The 27,745-nt window shown below is 38.4% G+C and overlaps 2 protein-coding genes across 4 annotated transcripts in view; both read right to left on the reverse strand.

The window, feature by feature from the left end:
* mpped1 (metallophosphoesterase domain containing 1) overlaps positions 1-19,124 on the reverse strand; it is a 35,688-nt gene extending 16,564 nt beyond the window's left edge. The window contains exons 1-4 of one of the 2 annotated variants that reach the window (XM_081363347.1): positions 18,890-19,098; positions 17,473-17,829; positions 16,555-16,736; positions 4,620-4,845 (exon numbers count right to left, since the gene is read on the reverse strand). In XM_081363347.1, coding sequence (XP_081219473.1) covers positions 4,620-4,845; positions 16,555-16,736; positions 17,473-17,639 — 575 coding nt within the window. In that variant the 5' untranslated portion in view covers positions 17,640-17,829; positions 18,890-19,098. Of the gene's footprint in view, positions 1-4,619; positions 4,846-16,554; positions 16,737-17,472; positions 17,830-18,889 lie in introns of both variants that reach the window. The other variant, XM_081363346.1, reaches the window with a different exon arrangement.
* Positions 19,125-20,081: 957 nt separating this feature from the next.
* scube1 (signal peptide, CUB domain, EGF-like 1) overlaps positions 20,082-27,745 on the reverse strand; it is a 65,956-nt gene continuing 58,292 nt past the window's right edge. For both annotated transcript variants that reach the window (XM_081364204.1, XM_081364203.1), the window contains 10 exons: positions 27,128-27,244; positions 26,142-26,303; positions 25,818-26,021; positions 25,545-25,706; positions 24,353-24,520; positions 24,113-24,274; positions 23,831-24,028; positions 23,594-23,746; positions 22,450-22,529; positions 20,082-22,372 (listed from right to left, as the gene is read on the reverse strand). In XM_081364204.1, the coding sequence (XP_081220330.1) occupies positions 22,220-22,372; positions 22,450-22,529; positions 23,594-23,746; positions 23,831-24,028; positions 24,113-24,274; positions 24,353-24,520; positions 25,545-25,706; positions 25,818-26,021; positions 26,142-26,303; positions 27,128-27,244 (1,559 nt within the window). In that variant the 3' untranslated portion in view covers positions 20,082-22,219. The remainder of the gene's footprint in view (positions 22,373-22,449; positions 22,530-23,593; positions 23,747-23,830; positions 24,029-24,112; positions 24,275-24,352; positions 24,521-25,544; positions 25,707-25,817; positions 26,022-26,141; positions 26,304-27,127; positions 27,245-27,745) is intronic.

The following is a 27,745-nucleotide window of genomic DNA, read 5'->3' on the forward strand; positions in this document are numbered from 1 at the left end:
TTACACACTACATAACCCAATATATTACACTACTTTTGTTTAATCCAGTGAATTAAATAACTGTTAATGACCAGTTCTCCTGTTTTGCCTTTGTAATTTTGCATTACTCCACGTTACTCCATAAAATATAGCATGGCACTGGGCACATGCCGTCATGCTACATATATACTGTATCTATGTTGGCAGCCAGGTGTTCAAGAACACTGACGTTGATCATCTGTCTTTGCTTATGAACGCCCTGCTGTGCTGTGCTGCCTCTTAGAGCAGGAGAACAAGACTGAATGAAAGTGATTGACAAAAATCTGTTACAATTAATCTCCTTTGTGGTGCTCTTGTGCGAGATGCAAGTTTTAGACCAGCTTGAGTCGTTGGCTGATCCTGTTCCACACCTTTACATCATTTTCATACTACACTAACACTGTCAAGGCGTAGTTGAAAAATTAAAATAAAATAAAATCCTCTAGACCTCGAGACATGAGTTTCAAGAGACTTTTTTTCCCAGTAGAAAAATAAACAAGTCTTACTTTCATGATTTTAAGAGATGCAATTTTTCTCTCCTAAGTAGCCCTGCAGTGTAACAAATTAATTTTACAGAACAAATACAGATCCAGTATGAATTTAATTCCATTTTTCAATTATGCGTCAAAAAAACCCTGCATGAATACATAAATGTTGTTCAAAATAGCTTTAGATAAAGTATAGCATGACATACTGCAGGACACTGCTTATAAACTATTCAAATAAAAGAGCAAAAAGGGCAAAAATTTCACTTTTCACTTTGTTTGTATTAGATTCAAAGGCAAAGCCAAACCTTTTAATCTCCTGAGTTTAAATGCACTTTCCCCGATTACCTTCTACCTGCTCTTACTGCCGGTGCATAAACATTCAGCTATCAGCTTTCCACCCCCCCGCAGGGCACACAGGATGTGTTTGTGTTCACCAAGCATCACTGTATGCATAACTGTCCATATGAGCGCATATACATGGGAAAGTTTAAGCTGTGTGCGTGCGTGCGAGTGTGTTTAGCTGAGAGCGATATGTGCAGTGGGTCCTACACAATTGTTTGTGCTTCACGCTCTTCTGAAAGGGACAGCCATCCTTAATACTTCATCCACCCACACCAGCTCACACACACGCACACAAATAGGCACAAACGCACCACGCGTCTCTGCATTTGCAGATCTGCGGATGACAAATGACTTGTAAACTTGCATTAGCGTCAGCAGAACAGAAAAACACGCCACATGTTTCCCCCATGCAGGTCTTTTCATTCCAGAATCACCGTATGACAAATAGTCAGGATTTAGGAAAGAATGCAGCGTGCCAAGATCTCATTTAGCCCGGTAGAGGAGAGTGAGCATGTATGTGAAAGCACGCAGATTACGAGTATGGATGTGCAACAGCGACTAGTCAATTATAGAGGTTGATTAGTCTCTCATGTTTTCTTATTTATTATCATTTCTATTTAGGAATTTTAGTGATTTTAAGTATTAAATTAGGGTTATTGTCATTCTAAACCTCGATTTTAACCCTGGGTAAAGGAACGCTTCACACTTGTAATTTAGAAGTGGAGTTAGCGCCACCTTTTACCTGAGCTTAGCAGCACTTTTGCGGTGTAATGATCTTGTGTTAGAATGTTACAACTAAACCAATCGCGTGTCTCATATTCACATGCTTTGGACAGTCATGGAAACACAACGCATTGTAAATAGTAGTGTCAGCATTTGAGGGGAAAACTGTTAAAATGGTGACAGAAAACATGACAATTGCAGTTAAGAAGAGACCATTTCGTTCTTCCATTCAGGAAAAGCAGTCGGCAATATATAATATGAGAATGTGCAAAGCTAGAACCTTTATGCAAACAGGTTGCATGCCTAGTTTGTCCAATCAGTGACACTAACACAGCAAATATGCAAATAACAAAGTTAACCCAGGATTTAGTGTGAGACGAAACAACATCTTCAATAGCCAGGAGTAATTTTTAACCCCAGATTATGAGCAATCTTGTGAAATGTGAAGCAAGATAACCCAGGATACCATTTACCCAGGGTTTGGAATGATCCAGGGTTAACTATTTCAAGTGAGAAAAGCCCTTAGGAGAGATAAGGAACACAATTAAAAGAACCTTTTTTTTTTTTTTTTTTTTTTTTTTACTACATAGTAGTAGTTATTTATACAAATGTAAGGCAGGATAGTCTATTGTAAGTTTTTTAAATCCACTTTACATTAAAAACAAAGAGCAGGTACAATTGAGCATGATGCTTCTGCTGAAGATCTCTACGTTTGTTTCATTCTGCTGTGCTGCAGTTGTTTTGGTGACTTTCTCAAAAAAAAAGGTACACTTTTGCACCATATCTAAGGGTGTATAGTTCCAATATGCACCCGTTAAGGCAGGGTTTCTCAAACTCGGTCCTGGAGGACCACTGTCCTGCACAGTTTAGCTCCAACCCTGATCAAACACACCTAGCTGTGAGTTTCTATGAATCTGAAGACATTGATTAGCTTGCTCAGGTGTGTTTGATCAGGGTTGGAGCTAAACTGTGCAGGACAGTGGTCCTCCAGGACCGAGTTTGAGAAACCCTGCATTAAGGGTAGATAAGGTACTAAAGGTGTACCTTTCAGGGTACTGTCCCAGAGACAAGCTTCTGTTCCCCTAAAGGTCCAAATTTTGCACATTTTATCTGACAGTGCAGGTAAACTTAAAAGGCAAAAAAAAAAGAACTGGAGCCAGAAGAGAAAAGAGAGATGAAGAGATGAGCAGGATGTGATCTGATGGACAACATAAGCTCTTTTCCAAACCCTATAGGTTTTCCTTCTTCTGCCTACATAGACATCTGCCTTCTAAGCTTCTTCACTGAAACAGAACCTCAAAAGTGACTGATTTAGAATTCATTTGGAATAATTTGGTTTTGGTTTTCACTTTTTGTTGTAATTTTCTCTGGGGTTGTCTTTTCTGCGAAGAAGAATACATACAATAATGAGAATCTGGTCAAAACGAGGTATCGTAGAAGGCAGCCCAAATACATAACCTACAATTTAAAACAGCCTTGACACTTTATATGTCTTTAAATAGACAGCTTTGGGAACAGAGCAGTAGATGAAGAAGCAGAACAAGTAGACTCTACTGAGCAATGCAGTGCTGCACAGATCACAGACAGCCATCGCCCGCAGCAACACAGGACTCGGCCCATAAATCCAGGAGACTTCACCAGAACAAAATCTCCATGGAGATGAGAGTTTTGCAAGTGTGCCCCAGTACCGGCAGAGTGTCTTCAACTCTACAGTGACAGGAGGAGACAAATGGATGTAGGACTAGATGGAATGACAGAGAGAGAGAGAGATATGATGATGATAAAAGAGAGAGAGAGAAGCTCAGAGACGCACTTTCTGTCCACCTTCCCCTATGGTGGAAAGCTATTACCAGATCTCAGCAGTGCTTATGTTTTTGTAAGTCTGCATGGTGTAAACACACATACACACAAGCACACTGGCATGAGATGAGGATTTCTGTCGCGACATATCGGAGTGGATTAATACTTGAAGGTTTTAATCTAGCTCATGAGTTCATGACTGTTGTAAACACCATCAACTTGACAAGCCACAAACACATGAATGAATGCTTATTTATCAGCTTTGATGTAAGGGCTTACTGTGATATTTGCAGAAGCCATCTGTCAGTGAACACACCTTAGATGAGCCACACACACACACACACACACACACACACCTATAAAAATGAGAGCATATCATAGACCTCTATTGTTGTACCGTATCACAAAAATAAACCATAAATAAATAAATAAAATAGCTATAATAATAATGATGATAACAACTACAACTATTATTATTATAACCTTATCTCTTAAAGAAAATGCTTTGCAATGAATAAATTACTATTATAATTAATTTTTATATGATAAATTATGTTAAACTTTACAAATTATTTATATATTTATATATTATACATATTATAAATTATTTATTCTAATTTAATTATTATAACAAACTATAATAATAAATTATTATTTGTAAATGTATTAATATTATCAGACTTCATAATTACTATTAAAACGCGTCTTATTTATTCACATTTATTGCTTTTAAATTAAACAAATTAAAATTACTAGAGACAAGCCCTACATCACTTTTACTCTTATTTACAGAAAACATAGTTTAGCTCCTATATGAATCTGTTTTTCATTTTAGCGACACCTCCATGTGGTGTCATTGTGTTTACTATTCTTGTAAGGACATTTTTGCTCCTGCAAGTTTAGAAAATACACCCACACACACACTATTGTACAGGCCAAATTCATAAAAATTAAAATAATTACCTGGCATGCATTTACAATACATCTGCGTTTATACTAGGAATTTAGTGCTTGCAAGTAACAAACACACATAGTTATTCACACACACTGGCACAGAGGTAAATCGCAGGACAATAAGGGGTGGCAAAAGAAGTGTTAACAAGAGAGATAGACAGAAAGAGGGAAGAAGGAGCAAAAAAATGAGGAAGACTTGAGGGGGAAGGGACAACACAACAACATATGGTGACAAACACGGTGACAGAAAGACTTGAGAAAGCGTGCGCAAGAGAGAGAGAGAGAGACACTCACCACGGTGAGCCGTAGATGCGGAAACCCCTGACGGTAACATCAGAGTCCTGCAGGTAGATGCAGTTGGTGAGCAGGGACTGCACGTTCTCGTAGTTCTCCGGCTTGAGTTTGGAGGCCGAAGGAAAGTAGTAGAAATCCTGCTTTATCAGGTCTGCCATAAACTCCTGATCGAACGTCAGCTCGTGGTTCCCGGCTATAACGATTTTTATCTCGTAGGGCAGAGTGCCTGAGGAAAGAGAAAACAGCTGTCATGATACAGAGCCTTCGTTAGGGTTATGATATTCATTTTATTATTTATCATCCTTCATGCAATGTTGCCATGATTAGCAACTGTGGGGATTCCACCCACGCCAACAAATTTCCATAACTTTCCGACTCATTTGTGGTTCGTAGATAAGGAATTTTTTGACTCATTTTGAAGACACTGCACTCAAAAGAAAGTGTATCCGATCTGAGATAAGAACAACTAGAAAATCAATTTTCACTACAGCAATTTCCATGGCTTTTTTTTAGATTTTACTGAAGATTTTATTATTTTCCAGCACTTTTATTACCATTTTTAAATTCTCAATTAAATACTTGTTTTTAAAAAAATCTTTTTTTACCATCACTGTGGGAACCCTTTAACAACAATTATCTATCTGGAGCAAAGTGTCTTGATCAAGGATCAAGTGATTACTCCTTGTATGGTTCAAACCTGCAACCTTTCACTTACAAGCCTTGAGCCAATCTTAAACAAATCATCAGGTCCAGACAAAATGTGCATTTTCTTCATGAAATTGAGGGAAAATTTGCAGACAACTTTCTAACTTGATTTAAACACAGTCTAATGTGTAGTCTTAGAGAGACTGCACTTTTAAAAGCATAGTCGAATTAGCCAAAATATGTAATAAATGAGCACATAAGGGGAAGGGGGATGTGTAGCACTGTAAAAGACAGTCGGACTAATACGGAGGAAATCTGCGCTGCTTTCTGTGGGCACAGATGCCACATGGGCCTGCCAATAAGGTGGGCTACATCGTTCTCCTTGAGGTATTAAGTTGGTTGAAATTGGCACTTTCGGCAAGCAGAATGCATTGCAGTAAATCAGAACATGATGCTGGACTCTTCCTCTCTGGAACAATGCAAATTAATATAGCACTTCATAAATCTGACATCAATAAATGCACAAATATTGTTACTCCTCATTCCGTTCCATCTCCATTTTTTCACGGTTCTATAAAATTTTCACCACACCAGGGAGCGAACCTGTCCACGCCTGACAAACACAAAGACAGTCTGTCCCCACAAATCTCCTCTCTCCAAATCGCTCTCCCCGCACCCCTGCGGATCCGAGGCGAAATTACGACAAACATCTGGAAATGTTCCCTTTATTTGAAAAGTGTCATAAAAGAGATGAGATGCGTCAGAAAGTGTAAGGTTTGAGGTGTGACGGAGAGTTCAGTCAGCCTGTGTTTTGACAATTACGCAGTCAAGCGTGTCCCTGAAAAGCGGCAATTAAATTGTGGGCGGGAAGGATGTGGGGGGGTTCTGGTTTTGAGGACCTGCAAAAAAAAAAAAAAAAATTGACAGAGCACACACACACGCAGTCCCTCGCACATGCTTATGCTCAAAACGTGTGACTTAACAGCAATTTTCCTGACACTTAACACACACACACACACAGACAATACTCCACGGCACCTCTCAAAATCTGCGTCCATAAGCACAATTTTACCATCGCTGGGAGATGATCGTAAAAGTAAGACATGGACAAAAATTAAAAGTGAGTTTTATGTGTCCGTGGCAGATGCTTTACAAGAATCAGCACAGGAGTCTTGCAGATTTAAAGCCTCCTTCCAGAGGCAAAGCTCTGATATCTTTCATGTTTGCTCAACAGTTTTGTAATACACGTAATAAAGAGCTATCTTCAAGCTCAGTCGTTTGCTTTACTGTGATCTGATTTGATTTCCAGGCAGATTTTAGAGAGTTCATATCTTCTAATGCATGTCAAACCCTTCATAATACAACATCAATTTTTCAGACACCTGTCAAGACAGCCTCTATATTACAAGGAATACTTCATTCTGATTGGTCTTAGCATTGTACTTTACTTCAGTGGTTCTCAACTGATTTTGCTTCAAGACCCAACCTTATATTCAAATTGGTTTAGCATGCAAAAGCAAGCAAATGTCTTTAAATAAATAAATAAATAGGCAGATAAGCAATCAATTGGAATCGATCAACTGTTGGAATCAATGTAATACCTTATACCTATAGTAGACACAGAACCTATGCTCAGTTAGGGTGTTCACACTTGGCATATTTGGTTCGATTAAAACGAACCTTGGTGTGGTTGTGTGAACGCTGCCATCTGAACCCTGGTGCACACCAAACAAGCGGACCGAGACCCCTGAAAGCAGCAGATCTTCGTTTGTGTGTGTAACGGAGGGATTCCTGCCGCTGTTTTGACTCCTTTTATTTTATAAGCTCTTCATGAGTTCTCAGCTGGTCAACACACCATGTAGGCTACGCACATACCACGAGCGCATTTAGCATTGTTTTGGATGTCCGGTAAGTTCTGTGGCGAAAGATGCAAAATAAAAGCAGACCAATCAGGTTGTGAACATGTCCCTATGCCTTTAGGTTCGGCATCTTTAGATTCAGTGTTAAAATGCCATTTAAAGTGAATGCTAAGCGGGCCAGGACTAAGGGTGTTGTTCACACTTGTAGTTCGGTTGGCTTGGTTCATTTGGTCCAGACCAAAAAACAAACAAACAAAAAACACATTTAGTCCTGGTCCGCTTAGCGTTCAGATTGGCATTTTTATCACCGAACCTAAAGGCATAGGGATATGTTCACAACCTGATTGGTCGGCTTTTATGACGTATTGCCTATTTTGAGACGGAACTTGCAGAACATCCAAAACAATACTGTGTACTGTATGTGCGTAGCCTACATATGATGGTGACCAGCTGATAACTCATGAAGAGCTTATAAAATGTGTAAAGAAGGAATTCCCCCGTCACACACACACACACAAGAAGATCTGCTATGAGGAGATGTATTCTGATGCCTGGACCGAGCTGTAATGGGCAACATTGCGATTATGACAGGAAAAAAATTGAGTATTCTTGAGCATTCTGTCCTTTTTAGTTGCATTGTATTATTTTCATTTTAGAATTGTTTTTCAATGCCATCCATAAACCTGTATTTTGGGATCATGACCCACAGTTCTCCTTCTATTCATCTATGTTCTCACAACATACAGCCATTTGTTTATGTGTGTCCTCGCATAAAAAAAAGAGATAAATTCCATGTCGTGTTTATGTTGTGCACCATCGGTTTCACGTACATGTGTAGGCACTGCAAAAAGTGTGAAAATCTCCCGCTGCATATGTTCATCTGCGTGTACTCATTGCCTTTCTTTTCTCTCCTTCTCGCGCTCCCTTTCTCTCTCATATAGATTCCACAAACGGCCAGACTCCTTCAAAGGCAGAATTACAGAGAGAATCACCATTTTACAATGGAGTCATTCTCTTAGAAACACAAAGCAAAAAAAAAAAAAAAAAAAAAAGTCTTTGGAAGCAATCAATCACACAAATACAAAACGCCAGCAAGAGGGAGGATGGAAAAGACGAGCCCAAAGCTTTTGTGATGAGGAGGAGCGGGAAATGGAAAAGAAAAAAGCATGCCGATTTCAGCCCAAAATGCCTAATCCGGACACACGGACGAGTGTGCGCTGCTTGTTGTTATTAGTTTCTATCTTCTTGGGCTCTTTGTCTTTGATTTCAAAAGCACTTTCAAGGCGGCAATAGCTTAAATTTCACTGTGAATCTGACAGACAGCTTCTGTTCTTTTCACTTCAAAAAGAGCGCAATTAAAGTGGATGAATGCAGGCCCGTGCGTGCTCACACAGAGGCAAACGTGCAGCGAGAATAGCATGTTCAACAACTTAAGACACACACACACAAGCAGTTGCCATAAAAAACGTCTCACTCTTAACATGTCTTGTGAGCTGCAGCATTGACGTGTGTGTGTGTGTGTGTGTGTGTGTGTGTGTGTGTGCTCTGGACCATTAAAATAAGGGCTTTAGAGGTGCATAAGCCCAGAGGAAGTGTCCGGATTTGAATGCTATTGTCATTTCTGTTCTGGTGGGTGGTCTTTGGACTTTGATGGAGCAAATCCTCCAACCTCCAAAATTCAGAGCTCATTCAAGAGGATTATGGAGCTGTCTCACACTGTGTGTGTGTGTGTGTGTGTGTGTGTGATGCTGTAGACGTTCTGCGAGACGTTTGCCACCTACGTGATACGTGCACTTTCTTGTAAGTTGGCTGACTGAGAAAGTATCTGCCAACGGCATAACTGTGCATTTTACACAAATTAAATTTAATCAGGGTGTATTGTGAAGTATAAATGGACAACCACAGATCTTTAGAGTACAGATTTTGACAATTTTCGGCAAAAGACAAAAACATTTCAGTTTCCATCTCATTCTTCAGGTAAAACTGTCAGGCTGTCATGTTGCGTTTTGCAGTGTATTCATTGGATAAATAATTCATGTCACTGCAATACATTAAAAAGAATATGAAAATGCCTGCCTCTCTTTACAAAGTTTCTGTTAATATACATCTTTTAATGGGTTTTAACAGATTTATTTCTGTCTTTCTTACACAATGATGCTGATTAATCGTGTTTAGTTTGTTTTTCATTAAAAAAATTCTGTAAGAACAAACTGTAGACCCTGACTGTGGTGATGCTGATTGGTTGATTTTACAGGTGGCCAAATTGTAAAGAATTCCCTTTATATTTAAAGGGTAGAAATTGCCTATTTGAACCAATAAAATAATTTATCTTTAAAAATAATTAAGTTTTTCCCCATTTAAAGCTTTTTTGGCCTCCAAATATTTAATGGCCAAAGCCTACAGTAAATTACATTGAAAACAGTTTCATAAAACAATCTGTGTGGAAAAGTGCCACTCAAATTGTGAATATCAGATGTGTACATTCATCTGATGTTAAAGTTAAGGAAGCACAGACCAAGGTTTTTTTTTTTCCAGCTTAGTTTCCATAGACGGTCTTTTTGGACTGCGTTCTGAAAAACAGCTAGAGTTCATGTCTTCATAGTGCATTGAATGCTTTTATTTCAAAAGATCAAGGAAGATTTGATTTCTCATGATATGACCCCTTTAACCCTCTGGGGTCCTTCGGGTCCAAATGGACCCGAAGCGTTTAAATAAAAAAATGTAAAAAATCATAGCTTCATCGGAATGGTCCGAAATTTGGTGACTTTGTTGGTACTTGGTATATGAACACCCAAAAAAAATTGGGGACAGGATTTGAATAGTCTAAGTGGTTGTAAAAAAAAAATAGTCACACTCAGGACCTTCGGGTCCAAATGGACCCGCCATAGGAAATGAATGGGAAATTGGCAAAAATGTGACAATACAGAGTTTTTTTGTGCGTACAATCTACAAATCAGCCACGATCCAGAAAAAAAGCACACAACAGTGAAGGGGTGAATCTATAAAACATCAAGAGTGCAAAACAGACACATCCACACACACACACACACACACACACACAAACACACTTTTATACACATACACACTAATAAATTCAGATTACAAAGATCTGTTTAGAATTTTTAAAAATCACACCTTCATCGGAATGTTACGAAACTAGATGACTTTTATGGTATTAGGTATGTGAACACACAAAAAATATTGAGGTCATGATCCAAGCATGCTAAGTGGTCATCACACTTCTGCTCTTTGGTTAAAAATGACCCCCATAGGAAATGAATGGGAAATTGTCAAAAATATGAAAACACAGTTTTTTTTTTGTGCATACAATCTACAAATCAGCCAGGATGCAGAAAAAAAGGACTCAACAGTGAAGGGGTGAATCTCTAAAACATCAAGAGTGCAAAACAGACAAATCCACACACACACACACACACACACACACACACACACACACACACACACACACACACACACACACAAACACACTTTTATACACATACACACTAATAAATTCAGATTACAAAAATCTGTTTTGAATTTTTAAAAAGCACAGCTTCATCGGAATGTTACGAAACTAGGTGACTTTTATGGTATTAGGTATGTGAACACACAAAAAATATTGAGGTCATGATCCAAGCATGCTAAGTGGTCATCACACTTCTGCTCTTTGGTCAAAAATGACCCCCATAGGAAATGAATGGGAAATTGTCAAAAATATGAAAACACAGAGTTTTTTTGTGCATACAATCTACAAATCAGCCAGGATGCAGAAAAAAAGGACTCAACAGTGAAGGGGTGAATCTCTAAAACATCAAGAGTGCAAAACAGACTAAATCTGTTCAGGCAAAAATCACTAGATTCGCAAGCCTTTCTACAGAGAGCTGTAAATCCACTAGTGGTAAAAATGTGCTATTGCGTGATAAAAATGCTCAGTGTGTCCACCAGTTGGCGCCCATCTCATTTAAAAAATTGCTTTCATGAGGCCTAGGCTTGACTCTAAAATGAAATACAGCTTTAATAAAAATAAAATAAAAATTATGTATATATAAAAAAATTCTATTATATTCAATGGGAAAAAATGGGTCATAATTATTGCATAAATATTAATTATAAATTATAAAATTATCTCAAAACACCGAAAAAGAAAAGAAAAAATATTATAAAAAACAAGTAAAAAAAAAAAATTATGATTTCTTTTTATATATATTAATTCCGCCCTCCGGGTCCATTAGGACCCGAAGGTCCCAAGTGTGACTGTTAAACGAAGGACCCCAGAGGGTTAAAGCATATTTGTGACATCTGATTTATTTAGTTCAAGCTTCTCACTTGTTTCAACCCTTCGGTTCACCCTCTTCCTTCTTTTTAGATCTTTTTTTGTCCATAATCCCGGCTCAACAGAAAACAGTGACGCTTTGAAGAAGTGAAGTGAAGAATCTTTCTGCGAACATGCACAAACACACAACCAGGGTAGGTGTTCTTTGTGTTTCTTCATGTGCCCATGTGAAATGTAAACACACAGTATTATAACAAGCACACACACAGACACACACAAGATCCACTTATACATAAGTAATCAGTTTTTCTCTCTCTCTCTCTCTCTCTCACACACACACACACACACACACACACACACACACACACACACACACACACACACACACACACACACACACACACACACACAGGTGGCAGGGCACAAGGTAGGAACATAAACTGAATCTGTATATAAAACTGCCAGTTTGTATAGAACTGTACATAAAACAATGATACAGTAATTCATTTTGCTATTTTCTTGCTTCTTGAAAATGAAAATTTTCTCATATTTACTCTATTCTACGCAGTAATTTTTTTCTGTGGAGAAATCCATAATTTTTTTATTTATTTTTTTAAGAAAATGTTGGTCTTCTCCAAATCATACTTCAAAATATCTGAAGCATTATAGTGCTTTTATTCCATGTTGAATCTTGACAGGTCATGGACACTACTGTCATGGCATGGAAAAGAGAAAAACATTCTTCAAAATGAGAAAAAATAATAATAATCATACAGGTAAATAATTAATAATTTTAAAGAAATTTGCAAAAAAGTCTTTTAAATCACCATGAAATCAAAATGATCAATTCTTATTTATTTTTTTATGGAATATTGCAGTATTTATTATAAATTATTTACCCGTGAACATCATTATTATTATTATTATTATTATTAATCATGTGCCCCTGTACTCTTACATCAAAATAACTCATCAGCAACATCTCTTTTCTTCTCTGATGACAGTTTCGCAGAGTGAGGGCGGAACAACCTGTCACTCACATGAGATCGACCAATAGAAAAACCATAATGGTCCGACGATCCAAACAATTGCCACCGATGGACAAAATCATGTCCCAGCAAACATTGTTTCTTCAAGAAGCCGCCTAACTCAGATATATGTCACAATACGAAATAAAAGATTAATCACAACTTCTGTTTCATGCCGACTTTAAGAAAGCAATAAGATGAAAAAGATATTAATATTAGTTACAGTAGTAAGCAAATGATATGCCATATACATAGATCCATTGACACACTGTATTCAGCCACAAAACTACACAAAGATTTAATTTATGCCTGAAATTGTGTTTTACACTTTAAGTGAAAAACCGTAAAGCAGTGTCAAGCTTCCTTGTTAATAATCCACAGCTAAACCTTCAGCTGACTAAACCCATGCCAGGGTGAAAAAAAAGCAGAAAAAAAGAGCCGTAGAGCTTGAAGCAAGAAAAAGGGAAAGCACATTAAAGTTTCATGACGGTTTTCTCTCCAGATACAGACCAGAAAGAGAGAATGGAGGGAAAATTCCAAAGTTGAGAGGGGGGGGGGGGGGGGGGGGAGTGAGAAAGGTATAAACTTTTCTCCTAAGATTCTTCCACCCCACACACTCGAACACACATCTCACACAGCCCACGCAACTGTCACATCACCATTGGGCTAATCTATTATTCATTATGTGGACAGGACAGAACAAGACGGGGAGCTACCAAACCTTCCTGACCTGAGAGAAAGAAAGTATAATATCTACTTCAGACACGCTTCTCTGCACATAATGACTTACAGTGAGAAGCAATGCAACAACAGATTCATCCTTAAAATTCAGCCTCACCTATGCGCACATTATCTTAATAAACTCTCGGAAAACACCTGTGAATCCTTAGCAAGCAAACTTCTTAATAAATTGGACTGGACTACTAGGCTACTGTCCGCACAGACATAACTTACTAAAGCTATTGATTTATTCTTCAGCAAAACACGCTGCCACTACAGTAGATATCAGTCATGACTATGACCGCCAGAAAGGTTGTACTACCACTTGTGATTACTGGGAATTTCTTTTGTGCAGTTCTTGCAAGAACTGATCCTCAAGCATGTTCTCCGGCCGGTGTAAGCCTGAGGGATACATGGGGAAGGTACAAGCTAGGTTTCTCACGCTAGTACAGTTGTTCAGCAAGCAAATACAAATCATTCAAGACCAATAAACACACAGAGACCAGTAAAGATACAGATTTGCTTAAAATCACACATTTGAAACTGCACTCCTACACTTCTGCTACGCATTCATTCAATAGCACCTGTACTTACAAACAACGACTTCTGTTAGTACAAATCACCTGTTTGGGCAAATAAGACAATGCTGAAATCATTTAGTATTTAAAATTAATGAAGGATTAACATTTTTGTCATCTAGTCAAATGACAAAAAAGCTCTCTTCACATATAAATTTAAAGATACATGATAAAAAAGGCACTGAATGGCCGTTAACATTTCAGAATGGGTCACAACAGTGGTCGATCTGTGGTCAAATGGTCAAATGACGAATAACAAAAATATAATTATGAAGGATGTGAACTGTTTGTTTTTCTTAATACTTTTAATCCACAAGAACGTATTAAATATGACAGTAGACATGTTATATAATGTCAATTTCTATTTCAAATAAATACTGTTCTTTTGAATTCATCAAAGAATCCTGAAAAAAAAAAAAGTATAACAGTTTCCCTAAAAGCATAACTGTCTTCAACATTGATAATGTTTCTTGAGAAGCAAATTAGCTTATTATATATGATTTCTGAAGGATCATGTGACACTGAAAACTGAAGTAATGGCTGCTGAAAATTCAGTTTTGCATCACAGGAATAAATTATCATTTTTAAATCAATTAAAACACAAATTTTATTTTAAATTGTAACAATATTTCACAATATTATGGTAGTGTGTATATATATATATATATATATATATATATATATATATATATAAACAGTGCTATGCATAAGTTTAGACACCCATACTAAAGTTGACTAAAAAGAGGAATAAAAAAATCATCTTTTGGAAATTGAACTTAATGCCTTAATTAAAAAAAATAGGAAAAATCCAACCTTTAAGGACACCAATTTTCTTTGTGAATGGATAATGTATCGTAAATAAATAAATGTTCTTCCTTAAAATACAGGGTGCATAAGTTTGGACACCCCTATGTTAAATTCCCATAGAGCCAGGCAGATTTTTATTTTTAAAGGCCAGTTACTTCATGGATCCAGGATACTATGCATCCTGATAAAGTTCCCTTGGCCTTTGGAATTAAAATAGCCCCACATCATCACAGAGCCTTCACCATACCTAGAGATGTTTTTGTCTATATAAACACACACAAGAGTCGAGACAGATATTTTCAATCCCTATGACACATCACTGTTCTTTCCCCATTCCAGCAGTGCTAAAACACACAATATAGAAACAACTAGGACACATAACACCAGTTTACCAAGCTACTATTAAACCTCTGTTGTAGGTAAATATACATGATAACTAGGTTTTGGAATCCATGTTATCCACTAAATAAATAAACCATTTTTCATGCACTTCCACACCTCCTTCGAGTTGCATTAATGCTGTATTGCCATTTACCACACCTACTTTGAGGTCTAAGGTGATGCTCCATTATTGAAGAAGCCAAACTGGCTAAAATATTAAGGCTCACATGACAAGCAGTCTCAAAATCCCAGACAAAAAGAGAGGGAACAGATTTCGCAAACATCAGAGTGTCAAAGTGAAAGAGAAAAATATAAAACTGACAAGGAGGCCTGGAGACTAGGTTAGAGTTAAGAGCATCACCATATGAGGAAGTCCATAGTGTGTGTGTGCTGGCACACACTTTAAAGTATTGTGAGGTAAAAAGTAAATCATATCTCTGAGGATTGTTGCAGGATAAAGGAAGCATGTGCGCAGCGAGTTCTCTCAGACACAGGTGCAAAGACTCAGAGATGAGAAAAAGAATCACGTTATAAATATTTATACAGAGACAAACGCGAGAACAAACACGCGAACTTCCTTTCTGGCACAGGGACGGCGTGCCAGAAAGAAAGAGAGAGGCAGGACAGCAGAGAATCAATAGCGGGAAAGAGGATGAGACACACGAGCGACACTCTTAATCTGACTGGTGTCTTCTGCACCCCGCTGACTAACCTCCATCCATCCATCCATCCAGATCTCCTGCTTTCTATTCCCTCTCCTCAAACAACACCAGTCATCTTTACTATTCTGTTCATTACTGAGCCTCTCTCATAGTTTTTGGACATGCACATGTGTACAATAAGTTATAAATGAAAAACATCATGACTATGACCTCTAGATATTCTTCTTGTGATTTACATTCAAATTCACTACAATATTCTGAAATTATTTCATCAAAGCTTGTTACTTCAAAAAGGTATCTTTTCAAGATTTCTCATAACGTTTATGTTGAAAGATCTCCGTGCTTTATTTCCTATAGTGATATTAACATAATTTCTGTATAAAATTCTAACATTTAATTTATAAAATTTTACATAAAACTTACAATTTAAATAAATAAAATATAAATATGAAATCTTGAATGGTGATAAATGAAATATTTTAATGTTGCGTCCCTTTTCTCAATTTTATTTCTCCCTTATTACATGGTGTGAACTGGGCAGGTCAAGTTGAGTTTATGAAACAGGCTTTATAAACATTACTGTTGACATGTAAAAGCATATAGATGACATCAGAAATCTGTGAAAGTTTAGAATGAACTGTTTCCAATAAGTCTATTTGGACTGGTACTTTATGTTTTCATAGTGCATGAACTCCTTTTTCAAAAGATCTAGGCTTCTGTAGAATTTGAACATGCATCTTTCACAAAGCTACACACATCCCACATATCTTGCATATTCTTAATTAATTTTTATTTATTTTTTTGCTAAGAGTAAGACAGCAGTTCTCTTAGCTCTGCTTAACATATTTGATCATTTAAATCCACAAAATCAGTGCAGAAAATGGCTTAAAGATATGCAGAATTAGTCAAATGATGCAGTGGAAAGTATTGCAAAAAAATTATTATCCAATGGGAAGAGAAGAAAATAAAAACCTCTCACCGAGCCAGTCGTTAAACTTCTTGACTTCGCTGGGCAGGCCGAGCTCTGTGAAGTCTCCAGTGTGCAGTAAGACGTCACCGTACGGCATCTGAATAGTGTCAGTGCGCGAGTGTGTGTCGGAGATGCAGACAAACCGAGTGTAGCCCGGGGGCTTGGGGGAGTCATGGGGTAACGGATCTACCCTGTGGATAGACAGAGAGAGAGAGAGAGAGAGAGGAGTGGGAATAAATAAGGTTATATATCGTTCTCTCGCGACTTAAACAGTTGCGTTGGCAGAAACGGGTCTCTGAGGGACATGGCAGAGTTTTGAATAAGAATGGCCCACTTTAGAGCATCTCCTACTGGGTCGACCACACAGACTCTACCGACAACACACACACACACACACAGGTACACACTCACAGATATTCATAAACATAATAATAGCTGTGACCTGTTTTCCTTTGTAAAATGGCATGAATAAATAAATAAATAAATAAAAAAGAGAAACAATGAAATATGGCCCATCTGAAAAAAAAAGCATGAGCGAAATCACATATTTTCAAAAGCAACTATTTAGTTGTTTCTCTGAACATTTAGACAAACTAGTCTCTTTTAAGGAATCCCTGAATAACTCATATTCTCGATATTCACATGCACCCAAATGCACATTTCATAGGAAACATTTGGTATCTTAAAAAACAAAACGCTCATGGCGTAAGCTGCTTAAAAAAACAGCATGAATTTTGACTTGACACCAAAACATGTCCGTCTAACTGCGCATGGCTGTAGGAGTGGTGTTTTAAAAGGTGAGTTTTAACATGCAAACATGCTGTCATCGTGCAAACTAAAGAGCTGATGCTAAAAATCTTATTTAAAAACGAATCAACTAGTCTACCATAGTGATCCATACCAAATGTGCACATGCGAGTTTCTTACATGTGGACGTGGGGCGGCTGGAAGCGACCCTGGTTGATGTTGTAGAAGGTGAAGGCTTGAGTTGGGTTGGAGCTGTATTCGTCCACCTCTACCACTCCTCTTCCTCCTCTCTGAGACTGTTGCTGCTGTCGTCGGGCAGCCATGATTTCCGAAAGTGTGAAAGCCATGGCAACACACACACACACACTATCTCTTCCTCTCTTACACACACGCGCGCTTGTCCGGTGGTGTGTGCTTAATAGGCTTGCACTTTAGCAAGTCTTTGGGATGTCCAGGACCGGATTCAGTGGCTGGCCCACCGTACGCCTCTGCTGCTGGGATAGAGAGCCTGCATGCTTCCCCTCAATCACAATACACCTGAGGGAAGAAAGGTACGAGATACAAGATAAAGGGAGATGTGAGTGGTGACAGAGGCATATTATCAAAACCCACAATCAGACGCCCGGTTGGCGGCAGTATGTCCCACTCTCCTGTGTGTTAGCGCCGAGATCTTACACAAAGCCATGGTAACCATTCTGTCACGATTTCTATATCTAACAATAGAGTTCCCTGCACTTTAAAGACGGGAGAAAAAAAAAAAGATGCGATGCAACAGAGACAATTGTTTGGGAGGAAAGAGGACACAAAAGCCCCGTGAAAGAAAGGGGAGCTAAAATGTTATTTTTGAACTGAAATAACAAGTAGGGAAAATGCTGAAAGCTTCCTCCATTCCTTGAGAAATGCATAAGTGCTCAAACCATGCACAAACAGAAAAAAAAAATGTGTATGAAAAGAATAATGATAACAATTAATAAAAAATGGATGATGACTAAGCACACTAAGTAAAACTATGTGGGACAAAAGCTTTGAATAATAGTCCAGTAGATGGTTGGATTTTTTTTTTTAAACAAAACTATAATATATTACTCTTGTAAAAAAATGGTACCATATAATAAAGTGATGGAATCACGAGGCACTTAGATATATATCATGGAACTGAACGATTTCCATATTGATAAACTGAATATCTACCATGTTACATGTCAAAAACCATGTTATTAACATGGTATCATGTCCAAAAATTAATACCCACATACTTGTTGGCACTTTTACTGTTAGTGTAACAATGAGAGCCAAAACGAACTACCAGTTTGATTGGCTAGATTGCATGATAATTTGCTTTTCATTGAGTTTAATTTTGCAAGGTGTTTTTTGCCAGATAAACATGATAAGGTATAGGTAACAAGGAATAAAAGCAGCACATAATATAATATCAGTGCCAAAAATCAATCACAAGAATTGACTGTATCTATGGTAACTGTCTCTTCTTTCCAAACAGACGAGCATCATTTATAACAGCGCAGCGCACTCTCTTATATTAATTCATGCATATTAAAAATATATGCGGTGCTGATTTACATACCAGAAATATACTTACCTTTTCAAACTCAAGAGTCTAACGCCAATGTGTTTTCGGAGGTGTGCAGGTAAAGACTAGTACATAACCGGCAAGAGCGTGAAAACGCAGCGGCTCCTGTTTGCAGAGGCTCGCGCTGGTTTGTTTGAACTGGAGTCGCGTGGTGCCCCGGTATGCGAGCGTGTGTGTGTGTGTGTGTGTGTGTGTGACACTCCCCCTCGCGCTGCTCTGGATCTTTCTCCCCTCCTCTTGGCGAATCATACTATGGCTTGGAGCTTCAGTCATGTAACTTCATTAATAATCATAAGCCAACCTTTTACTATTGCTAACAGACCCGTTTGTTGTTGATGAATTGTATCCACAGACCCCACCGCCATTCGAGAGGAAAGCATTATAATAAGTCGATATTCCTTTCAACATAATAACGCTAATCAATGTTACAATCTTGTTGGGCACTTTTGTATACACTTAAAATTACTTTTGGACGTTTCATAATTGTATACACCGTCCTTCAGCTTGACCAATGTCTCTCTTTCATCCAATCAGTTAGGAGCATGGTTAGGAGTCTACAAGGTAAACGTCACGTAATTAATATTCACGTGACAAGCCCCATCCGTCAGGTCAGTTATTTCAGTCAGAGGATGGCTTATTTATATATATATATATATATATATATATATATATATATATATATATATATATATATATATATATATATATATATATATATATATATATGCCAGTGCCATCTATATCTGTGCTGTCTAATCAAAGGTTGTATTTTTGTCTGACCTTGATCTGCATGCCATATTAAAGTAGTAGTGCCATTTTAAACCTTAATCATACAGATATGCTAAAACGTAGGCTATATCATAGACCTGTGTGGTAGTTAAAATTTGAATCCTGAAACATAAATAACAACCTTTTTAGTTTTCAAATTAGTTCAAATATTGAAAAGCAAAAATCTTGGTCCACACTGCCCCTTTGTGGGGAGAAAATTATTCGAGAAAACGAAAATGATTTTTGATTATAGGCCTATATTAATATGAACACAAGAGGACGACAAAGCATTCAAAATGGCGTTAGTTGACATAAGGGTGCTTTTTTCTAATTTTGCTAATTTTTCATTAAAAAAAAGGATTTAACTAATAGGCTACATAAATAATTAGAATAAGCAACAATTGTTTTAAATGAAAGACAACAGCACAACAAACAGCGTGAGATTTGAATGATTTATTAATAATGTGAGGTCTTAACAATAGTTCCCATTCTCTTCTACACACCTTCTGGGGTTGATTTCACACTGCTGAATTGTTTATTCTTCTGAAATGTGGTCATTCACCTTGGTGGATGTCAGACTGTGACCTTCCCCAGCATATTGTCTCCTTCTACTGTAAAAATTAACTTAAAAAAAACACAACACTAACATTTGAACATCATTTACACATCTGTATTCATAAAGCATACAAATCACACCAGCAGCAGTCTTGAGTCTCTCTCTCCGTCTGAGGGGAAAAGTACTTAAATCTGTGTGTGAAGCCATCGAGGTGTGTGTTTGTGTGTGTATTTTGTGAAAATTGTGTGATTCTTCTTCTTTGCTAATGGCAACAGTTCCTCAAACAGTCACATGCCTTTGTTTTAGTAATCAAATGAGACAACAATATGTGATTAATACACACACACGCACACACACACACAAAAGATCAACTTCAACCTGCGGTTATCTCACAAATCATAAATTACTGTGCTAGCATAATATGTATTACAGCATTTGTGTGTACATGCATGAATGTATGATTATTTATGCTCGATGCATGAGCGAATGTGTTTCCCTGTCCATATGTGGATATTACAAATACAAGCATTAATAAGTGCTCATATAACAAAGCAGCTTTAGAATGATCACTCCGCCCCTCCCTCCCAAACTGGAATATATGCAATACAACGCAGAACACTGTAAAATGACAGGTAATATGATCTGTATTTCAGTGACTTTATGGCTCATCTAGATGTATGTGGTTGTGTGATTTGATTTAATTGCGATGGGTATTTTTCACATACTTCAGGCATGACATCAGTTCAACAAACAGCCTCTAGTCTTCATCCACAGTTCAACAACAAGAGCAAAATATGTGTCTTTGTGCACAGCACAAAGGTGATATGCAATTATTATGTAATAGATATGATATAACTATGTAATAAGTCTCTAAATCCAAAATGGAGTTCTTTGTTGTTCTGAATAAACTCTTCACCATTTCCAAGAGTTTTATGACACACCAAGCTCAAAAAAAAAAAAAAAAAAAGATCACCATATTAACAATTTCTCAAAATGTTCTCAAAATCTAAATCGCAGGTTAATGACAAACTCATTGCATCATGTAATCTTATAGAAATTAATCTTATACTTGTCAAGCTGACAAAGAGGTACAAACCCAATAAAACCAGATGGCACTTCAACATTAATACCTTTTCTGATATTAAACTGAGATTATTATGAAGTGTGTTTTGTTTTCAGGAGAGGGAGAGGTGAGAATATCTTTCTGTATCCCTGTAGAGGGGCAGTACGGACATTTCTTGTTTCTACAACCAAGGTAAAACATCTCTATACAACAAAAACAACAACGAAAAAAGCAACTTATATTTCCTTATTCTCTACAATATAAAATTCAAGTGCAGTTGAAGCTCCCAATACTAGTTAAACAACGTACACGTAACTCTAACTCTCATACTGACAGGTAGTTTTTGTCTTTTATCCTGTTTATCTTTCACTTGTCTGGCTTTGTATTTAATTTTTTTGTGGTCAGAACAGAAAGTGATTACTTTCTCATTAAGTAACCACTTACTTTAAGTGCACTAGGATATTAAAACCCCTTGTGCACATCAGGGGCATGAAAATAACCTTTTCCAAACAAGAATATATATATATATATCTGTGTGTGTCTGTATGTGTCCTAATAAGCCATAAGCTTGCACATCATTTTGTTTACACGCAGACACGCGCACACACACACACGCACGCACGCACGCACGCACGCACGCACGCACGCACGCACGCACGCACACACACACACACACACACACACACACACACACACACACACACACACACTTACAAATATATACTGTAGATATCAAACATCCAACGAGGGCTTTTGCAAAATCAAGCACATAAATATTAGCAAACAAAAAACATACAAAGACAAAAAGGAACAAATTGACAAATCTCAGACAGGAAGAAGGCCAAACGTCTTTATCTTCTTGCAGTAGTTAGGCCTTCTGGGAAGCTAGTGGAGAAAAGACAGGAGGAGAGATGGGGATAGAGCCAGGGTCGTGGAAGAAATGTTCGGGTTTCTATTTATACGGCCGTAGAAACCTGGAGACTTTGGAGCGTAGCAGCTTGATAAAGGAACGTGGAAACATCTCCTTTGATTCCTGCACGGTGTATTTAAAGTAGTTATGAGGGTGGGCCAGCACATCAAACAGAGCTTTAATCAGCTTCTTATCCTGAAAACAGAGAAACGTGCCATTAAAAGAGGAATATAAAGTTACGTCTGATGACAGCTACTTAAATAAATCCTCACTTTTAATATCTCTTGGTGGTTTTCTGAGGCGTAAAGTCGACCGTCTCGAACAATGTCCTCTATAAGTTGCTGGTAGTCTTCTAAAATGACAAAAACACAAACACAAACTGATATTAATAAACGTAGTATATTATTTATGTACATGAATAACTTTTTACAATTTATAGAATGTTTAATGTATCTCATTTGTGTAGTTGCTGTCTAAATGCCTGGCCACTTTATTAGGTACACTTGTTCAACTTCTTGTTAACGCAGATTTATAATCAGCCAATCACATGGCAGCGGCTCAATGCATTTAGGCACACATGGTCAAGACGATCTGCTGAAGTTCAAACTGAGCATCAGAACGGGGAATAAAGGCCTTTGAACGTGGCAGTGTTGTTGGTGCCAGACGGGCTGGTCTGAGTACTTCAGAAACTGCTGATCTACTGGGATTTTCATGCACAAGCATCTCTTAGCCTGGAAATCCAGACCTAAATCTGAAAGATTAATGGTCTGGCGTTGACTAATGAAAATCGGCCAGCTCGAGGGGCGGCACCAAGCATGCATTTAAATCTCACTGCACGCAATTGGACAACACTACGACCAATCACAACAAGCCCCATACGCTTAGCTACCAGCGGAGCTAACTGGTAGATTAGACTCTTGCCATATCCGGTCGGCAAAACAGCAAAAACATCCTTCTTGCAAAGGAAGGATTCGAGCACCGTCTTCTGTTCCTCTTTTAGATAAAAAGCCAAGTCTAACTCGTTCACTGTAGTGGCCAAAGCCATTTCAAACAACTGGTGTTCATCCATAGCCATCTTGCAATTTTTACTAATGACTTCGACGTCACAGCGCTGTCGTCTTCTGTTCATCTCGCCTCTGGCCCGCCTATATCAGATAACCTGATGTGATTGGTGGAGCTCGGATACAAGGGCATATTTAATGAGCATCATTACTCGACGCCAGAGTAAACTCGCTGAGCAAATTCAACTTCTGCTCTCGCGAGAACGCGAGATTACCAGGGTAAGCATCTCTAGGTTTTATAGAGAATGGTCCGAAAATATCCAGTGAGCGACAGTGGGCATAAATGAGATTTCACGGGCTACATCGAATGTGTGTGGCTACATGTGGTTGTGTTTGGACTGTATCTGTAACTTACCATCGTAAGTGACATACGGAACCTGAAATCCCTTTCCACTGTTACCCTCATTCGATTTGAACTGGATCCACAGCTTGCGTGAACGGGAGGTGAAGGCGATTGGTCGCTCATATGTTTGGCATGTCTCATAAGTTGTAATGGAAGTGGGCAGGGCTAAAAAGAGAGAAGAGGAGCTCAATAATTTGCATGCCTGCTTGCAATAATTAACTAGCATCCAAAATGACAGGTATACCATACCACTCTTCCTCATGACCAGAACATCCCCGCACTCATCCTCAATGGGCAGGAAGATCTCTGGTACAACAATAAGGATGCGCCTCTTGTTCGGAGGGTTAATGGTCCAAACACAATCCACATTAGAAGGATAGTCACCGGGATAGTTGGGAGATTCGATGTAGCCCATGAAATCTCCCAGCTCACCGCCACATAGCTGATCTGCAAGGGATGAGAACAGACAAACCCGTGAATTCACTGCTTATCATGGGATCTGGGAATGGATTTGCATAATATCTGCCTTACTTTTGCAGTGAGATACATTGTTAGCTCCGTCAAAATCTGTAGTGGTGTTTCCGGGGCAGGTGATGCAGTAGTTCTGTCCGGACTCAGACTGGTAAGTTCCAGCCGGACAACGGATGCACCGGTGCGTGCTGGCATTATAATGATGCCCAAGAGCACAGTGAACTAGAAATATGGAGAAGGAAAAATACAAAGTAAATATGGACATAAGAGATGTGCCTAATTTGCAGTGTTGCATCATACCTTTGGCTTCACAGTCTCTAAAGGACGTGCTGGCCGTGTGTTTAGTCAAGAGTCCTCCTCCACAGGGGAAGCACAGCACACGGCCCGGCTCAGGCTGGAAGGTGCCCAGCGGGCACGGCTTGCACGGGCGGAAACCATCAGCAGAGAACTGACCGGCAGGGCACTGGCCTTCAACCAGAGAATGACATTTTGGGTATTTTGAGCATTTAACAAATAAAACAAGATTATTTTGATTATGCACTACCATTCAAGATGAAATAACTGCTTTCTAAATTAGTATATTTTAAATGTAAATTATTCCTGTGATGCAAAGCTGAATGTTCAGCATCATTACTCCCGTCTTCAGTGTCACATGATCCTTCAGAAATCATTCTAATATGCTGATTCGCTGCTTTTTCTTTGATGAACAAGGTTCACAAGAACAGAATTAAAAACATTCATGCTGAATAAAAGTATTAATTTCTTTTAAAGAAAAATTATTTTGAACAGTAGTGTATTTGTGTTATTGTTATTTTAAATGAAAATTTTGTCTGGAATTTACAAAGATTATCAAAATAGCTTTATAAGACTTATTGAGAATAGAAAACAAGTTGTCTAGACTACTTTAATGGTGCTTTTGTCATTTCTGGAGCTTCATAGCCCCTGTTTCCACTCACTACCAATGTATTTAAATGCACAACCTGAGCATTTGGCAAAATAACTAGATAAACAGAGAAGTGTCTCAGGATGTTCATCAGTTATGTCTCATGAGATTGTTTTAATTATTTTTTTCAAATGCCACAAAGGGGGCTAAAACCAAAGTGACTTCAATCAAGTCAATTGAACAAGCATCATGACACTGCGACACAAATATTTGTGAACATTTCGTCTTAACATTTTACCATGAATATATTAGAATCACCTAATAAAGGTTTTAGTATTAAGGCGTGTTTGTATGCTGTCAGTCAAATACTTTTTAGCTGCTCAAATAGTTAAAAATTGATCCAGACTTTGCAAAGTCCTTCATAAGAAATCTTGCATTTGCATGATAATGAGCAATTCTGGGATTTTTTTACCCTGAATTTCAAAATCTATTGATTAATTTGAAAAAACGTGGTCTTGCATTAATCAGCTCCAATAATCAATAGGTGTGTCATTACCATCACAAAGCTATTCATTGATTGAGTGTTTGATAATGTGTATCCACACACACCTCCGCACTCAGAGACGTTCTTGGCCCCCGCGATGCCCTGTCCCTCGGTGCTGGGGCACGGCTCGCAGGACAGCTGGCCCTCCCTGTCCTGATAGGTTCCTGGCGGACAGATGATGCATTGTTCCAGTTCTCCACTGTAGAACGTTCCCACACCGCAGCTGACTGGGAGACACCCGAACACACAGAAACGCACCCAAACACACAGATACAAGATTTATGAAAATGTCTTCAACCCCAGATCAGAAAACAAAACCCTTATCCCAAAATACTCACCGCACTTCCCGTCAGTGAGGACCTGTCCTATACTGCAGGTCTCATCTCCTTCTGTCTGTCGCACGGCACGCTGGGCCACCTCGTACGCCGTGCCGGAGAACTGAATGTAGAACTGCTGTTTACTGATGGACTTCCTTAGTGTGCGCATGGCATTCTGAAGCCTCTGTTTGGTCTTCTCACGCACACAGTCCACATTACATGATTCTGACGCATAAATAAAGACAAAAGACATCACATTTACACTCTGAAGTCACAGATGGCATGACATGGGAACGCAACAGTTAACAAGAGAGAACTACTGTACACACATGCAGGCAATGTTACCTGTGGCTTCCTCTTCTTTCATTTCCATCTCAAACTCTGCTGTGATGTGGGAGACTTCCTTTGATGGAGACTTCCGTCCACGACGACGCTTTTTGGAAGAGTCGCACTTCAGATTCACAAACGTCACCTGACAGTCGTCTGTGCAAGGTAACTGACCAGCTCCTGAAAGGACAGGAGAGGTAAAAGAGGAAGAAAAATGAAAGGGAATAATGAAAAGGAGAATAGTAAATGAAACAGGAAATCAGAAAGAGAGGATTAGGAAAAGAAAAAACAGGAGAGAGGAAAAATAGGTAAAAAGAAAAGAGAAAATTGGAACAAGGAAGAAAAAGAGAAGAGAAATGAGAAATGGGAAAGAAGATTTGAGAAAGAAAAGGTCAAAAAAGAAAAAGTAAACAAAACAGGAAAAAGGAAAATGAAAGGGAGAAGGAAAAGGAAATAGGAAAAACAGATAAAAAAAACAGAGAAGAGTAAAGGGAAATGGGAAATAAAAAAAACGAGAAAAGAAAAAGGAAAAGAGAAACAAGGAAAGGAGAAAGGTAGAAGAAAAATGGAAATGAGAAGGAAAAGGTAGAGGAAGAAACGGGACAAAGGAGAAAAAAAGGAAACAAGGAAAGGAAACAAGAAGCAGTAAACAAAAGGAACAAATATTTAAAAAAATGAGAAGAGAAAAGAAGAAATTTGAAAAGAAAAAAATATAAAAAGAAGAGAAAGGAAAATGTAAATGAAACAGGAACAGGAAAAGGAAAGGAAACAGGAAGAGAGAAATGACAAGGAAATAAATCAAGAAATGAAAAGGGAAAAGAAAAAAGAAGAGAAGTAGAAGAAAATGTGAAAGAAATTAGAAACAGAAGAAGATGAAAAAAAAAAAAGAGAGAAACAGGAAAGGGAACAGGAAACAGGGCAAATGAGAAGGAAAAGGGTAAAGGAAATGACAATCCTTCAATGAAACACATTTTTAAATGTGGTGTGTTTGGTGTGTGTCTCACCCGGCAGGCTCTGCTTCCCCGTGTCCCGGTGTTTCTCCTTGTTGCGGGGTCTCAGGTGGCACTTGGCGTCTTTGATCTTAAACCGTGCTTTCTGCTTCACAGGCTGGGCCAGCATCTCTGATGGACGGGAAATCGGCAAAGTCTCACTTTCACTTGCACGGTTTGGATAATAATCATGGAAAACACCAAAATATGAGGCCTTTTTGAAATCCAACATTCAAGCACACTAAATCTGTCCTGTGGGCTTAGCGGCCCATTCCAAAGTATTAAAAATATGAGTGTCTAGTTTAACACAACAAGTCCAAAGTCAGTGAGGGAATGAAGGGAGACGAAGGGTCAGGAGTTGAAATGAGAACACACTGCGGTTGAGGACTTCAGCTGGTCTTGTAAAAGCATATCGAGCGTGTGGCGGTATTGGACCCGACAGCAGGGGGTTTGGTAGTGAACCATTTAGAGATGTTTTTTTTTTTTCAGAATGTGTGAATCAAGCAAACTGTCTGTTTGCTCGTTCTCCCCGGGCCCCGTGTGTAGAGGCCCTCAGGAGCCACTGTGGTAGAATCCCGTCTGTGTATTTCAAATCTGTCAGCATAGATGTGCAGCCAGCACAGAGTCATTTAC

This window comes from Scardinius erythrophthalmus, assembly GCF_964197995.2.
Source record: "Scardinius erythrophthalmus genome assembly, chromosome: 4".
NCBI classification, from domain to species: domain Eukaryota; kingdom Metazoa; phylum Chordata; class Actinopteri; order Cypriniformes; family Leuciscidae; genus Scardinius; species Scardinius erythrophthalmus.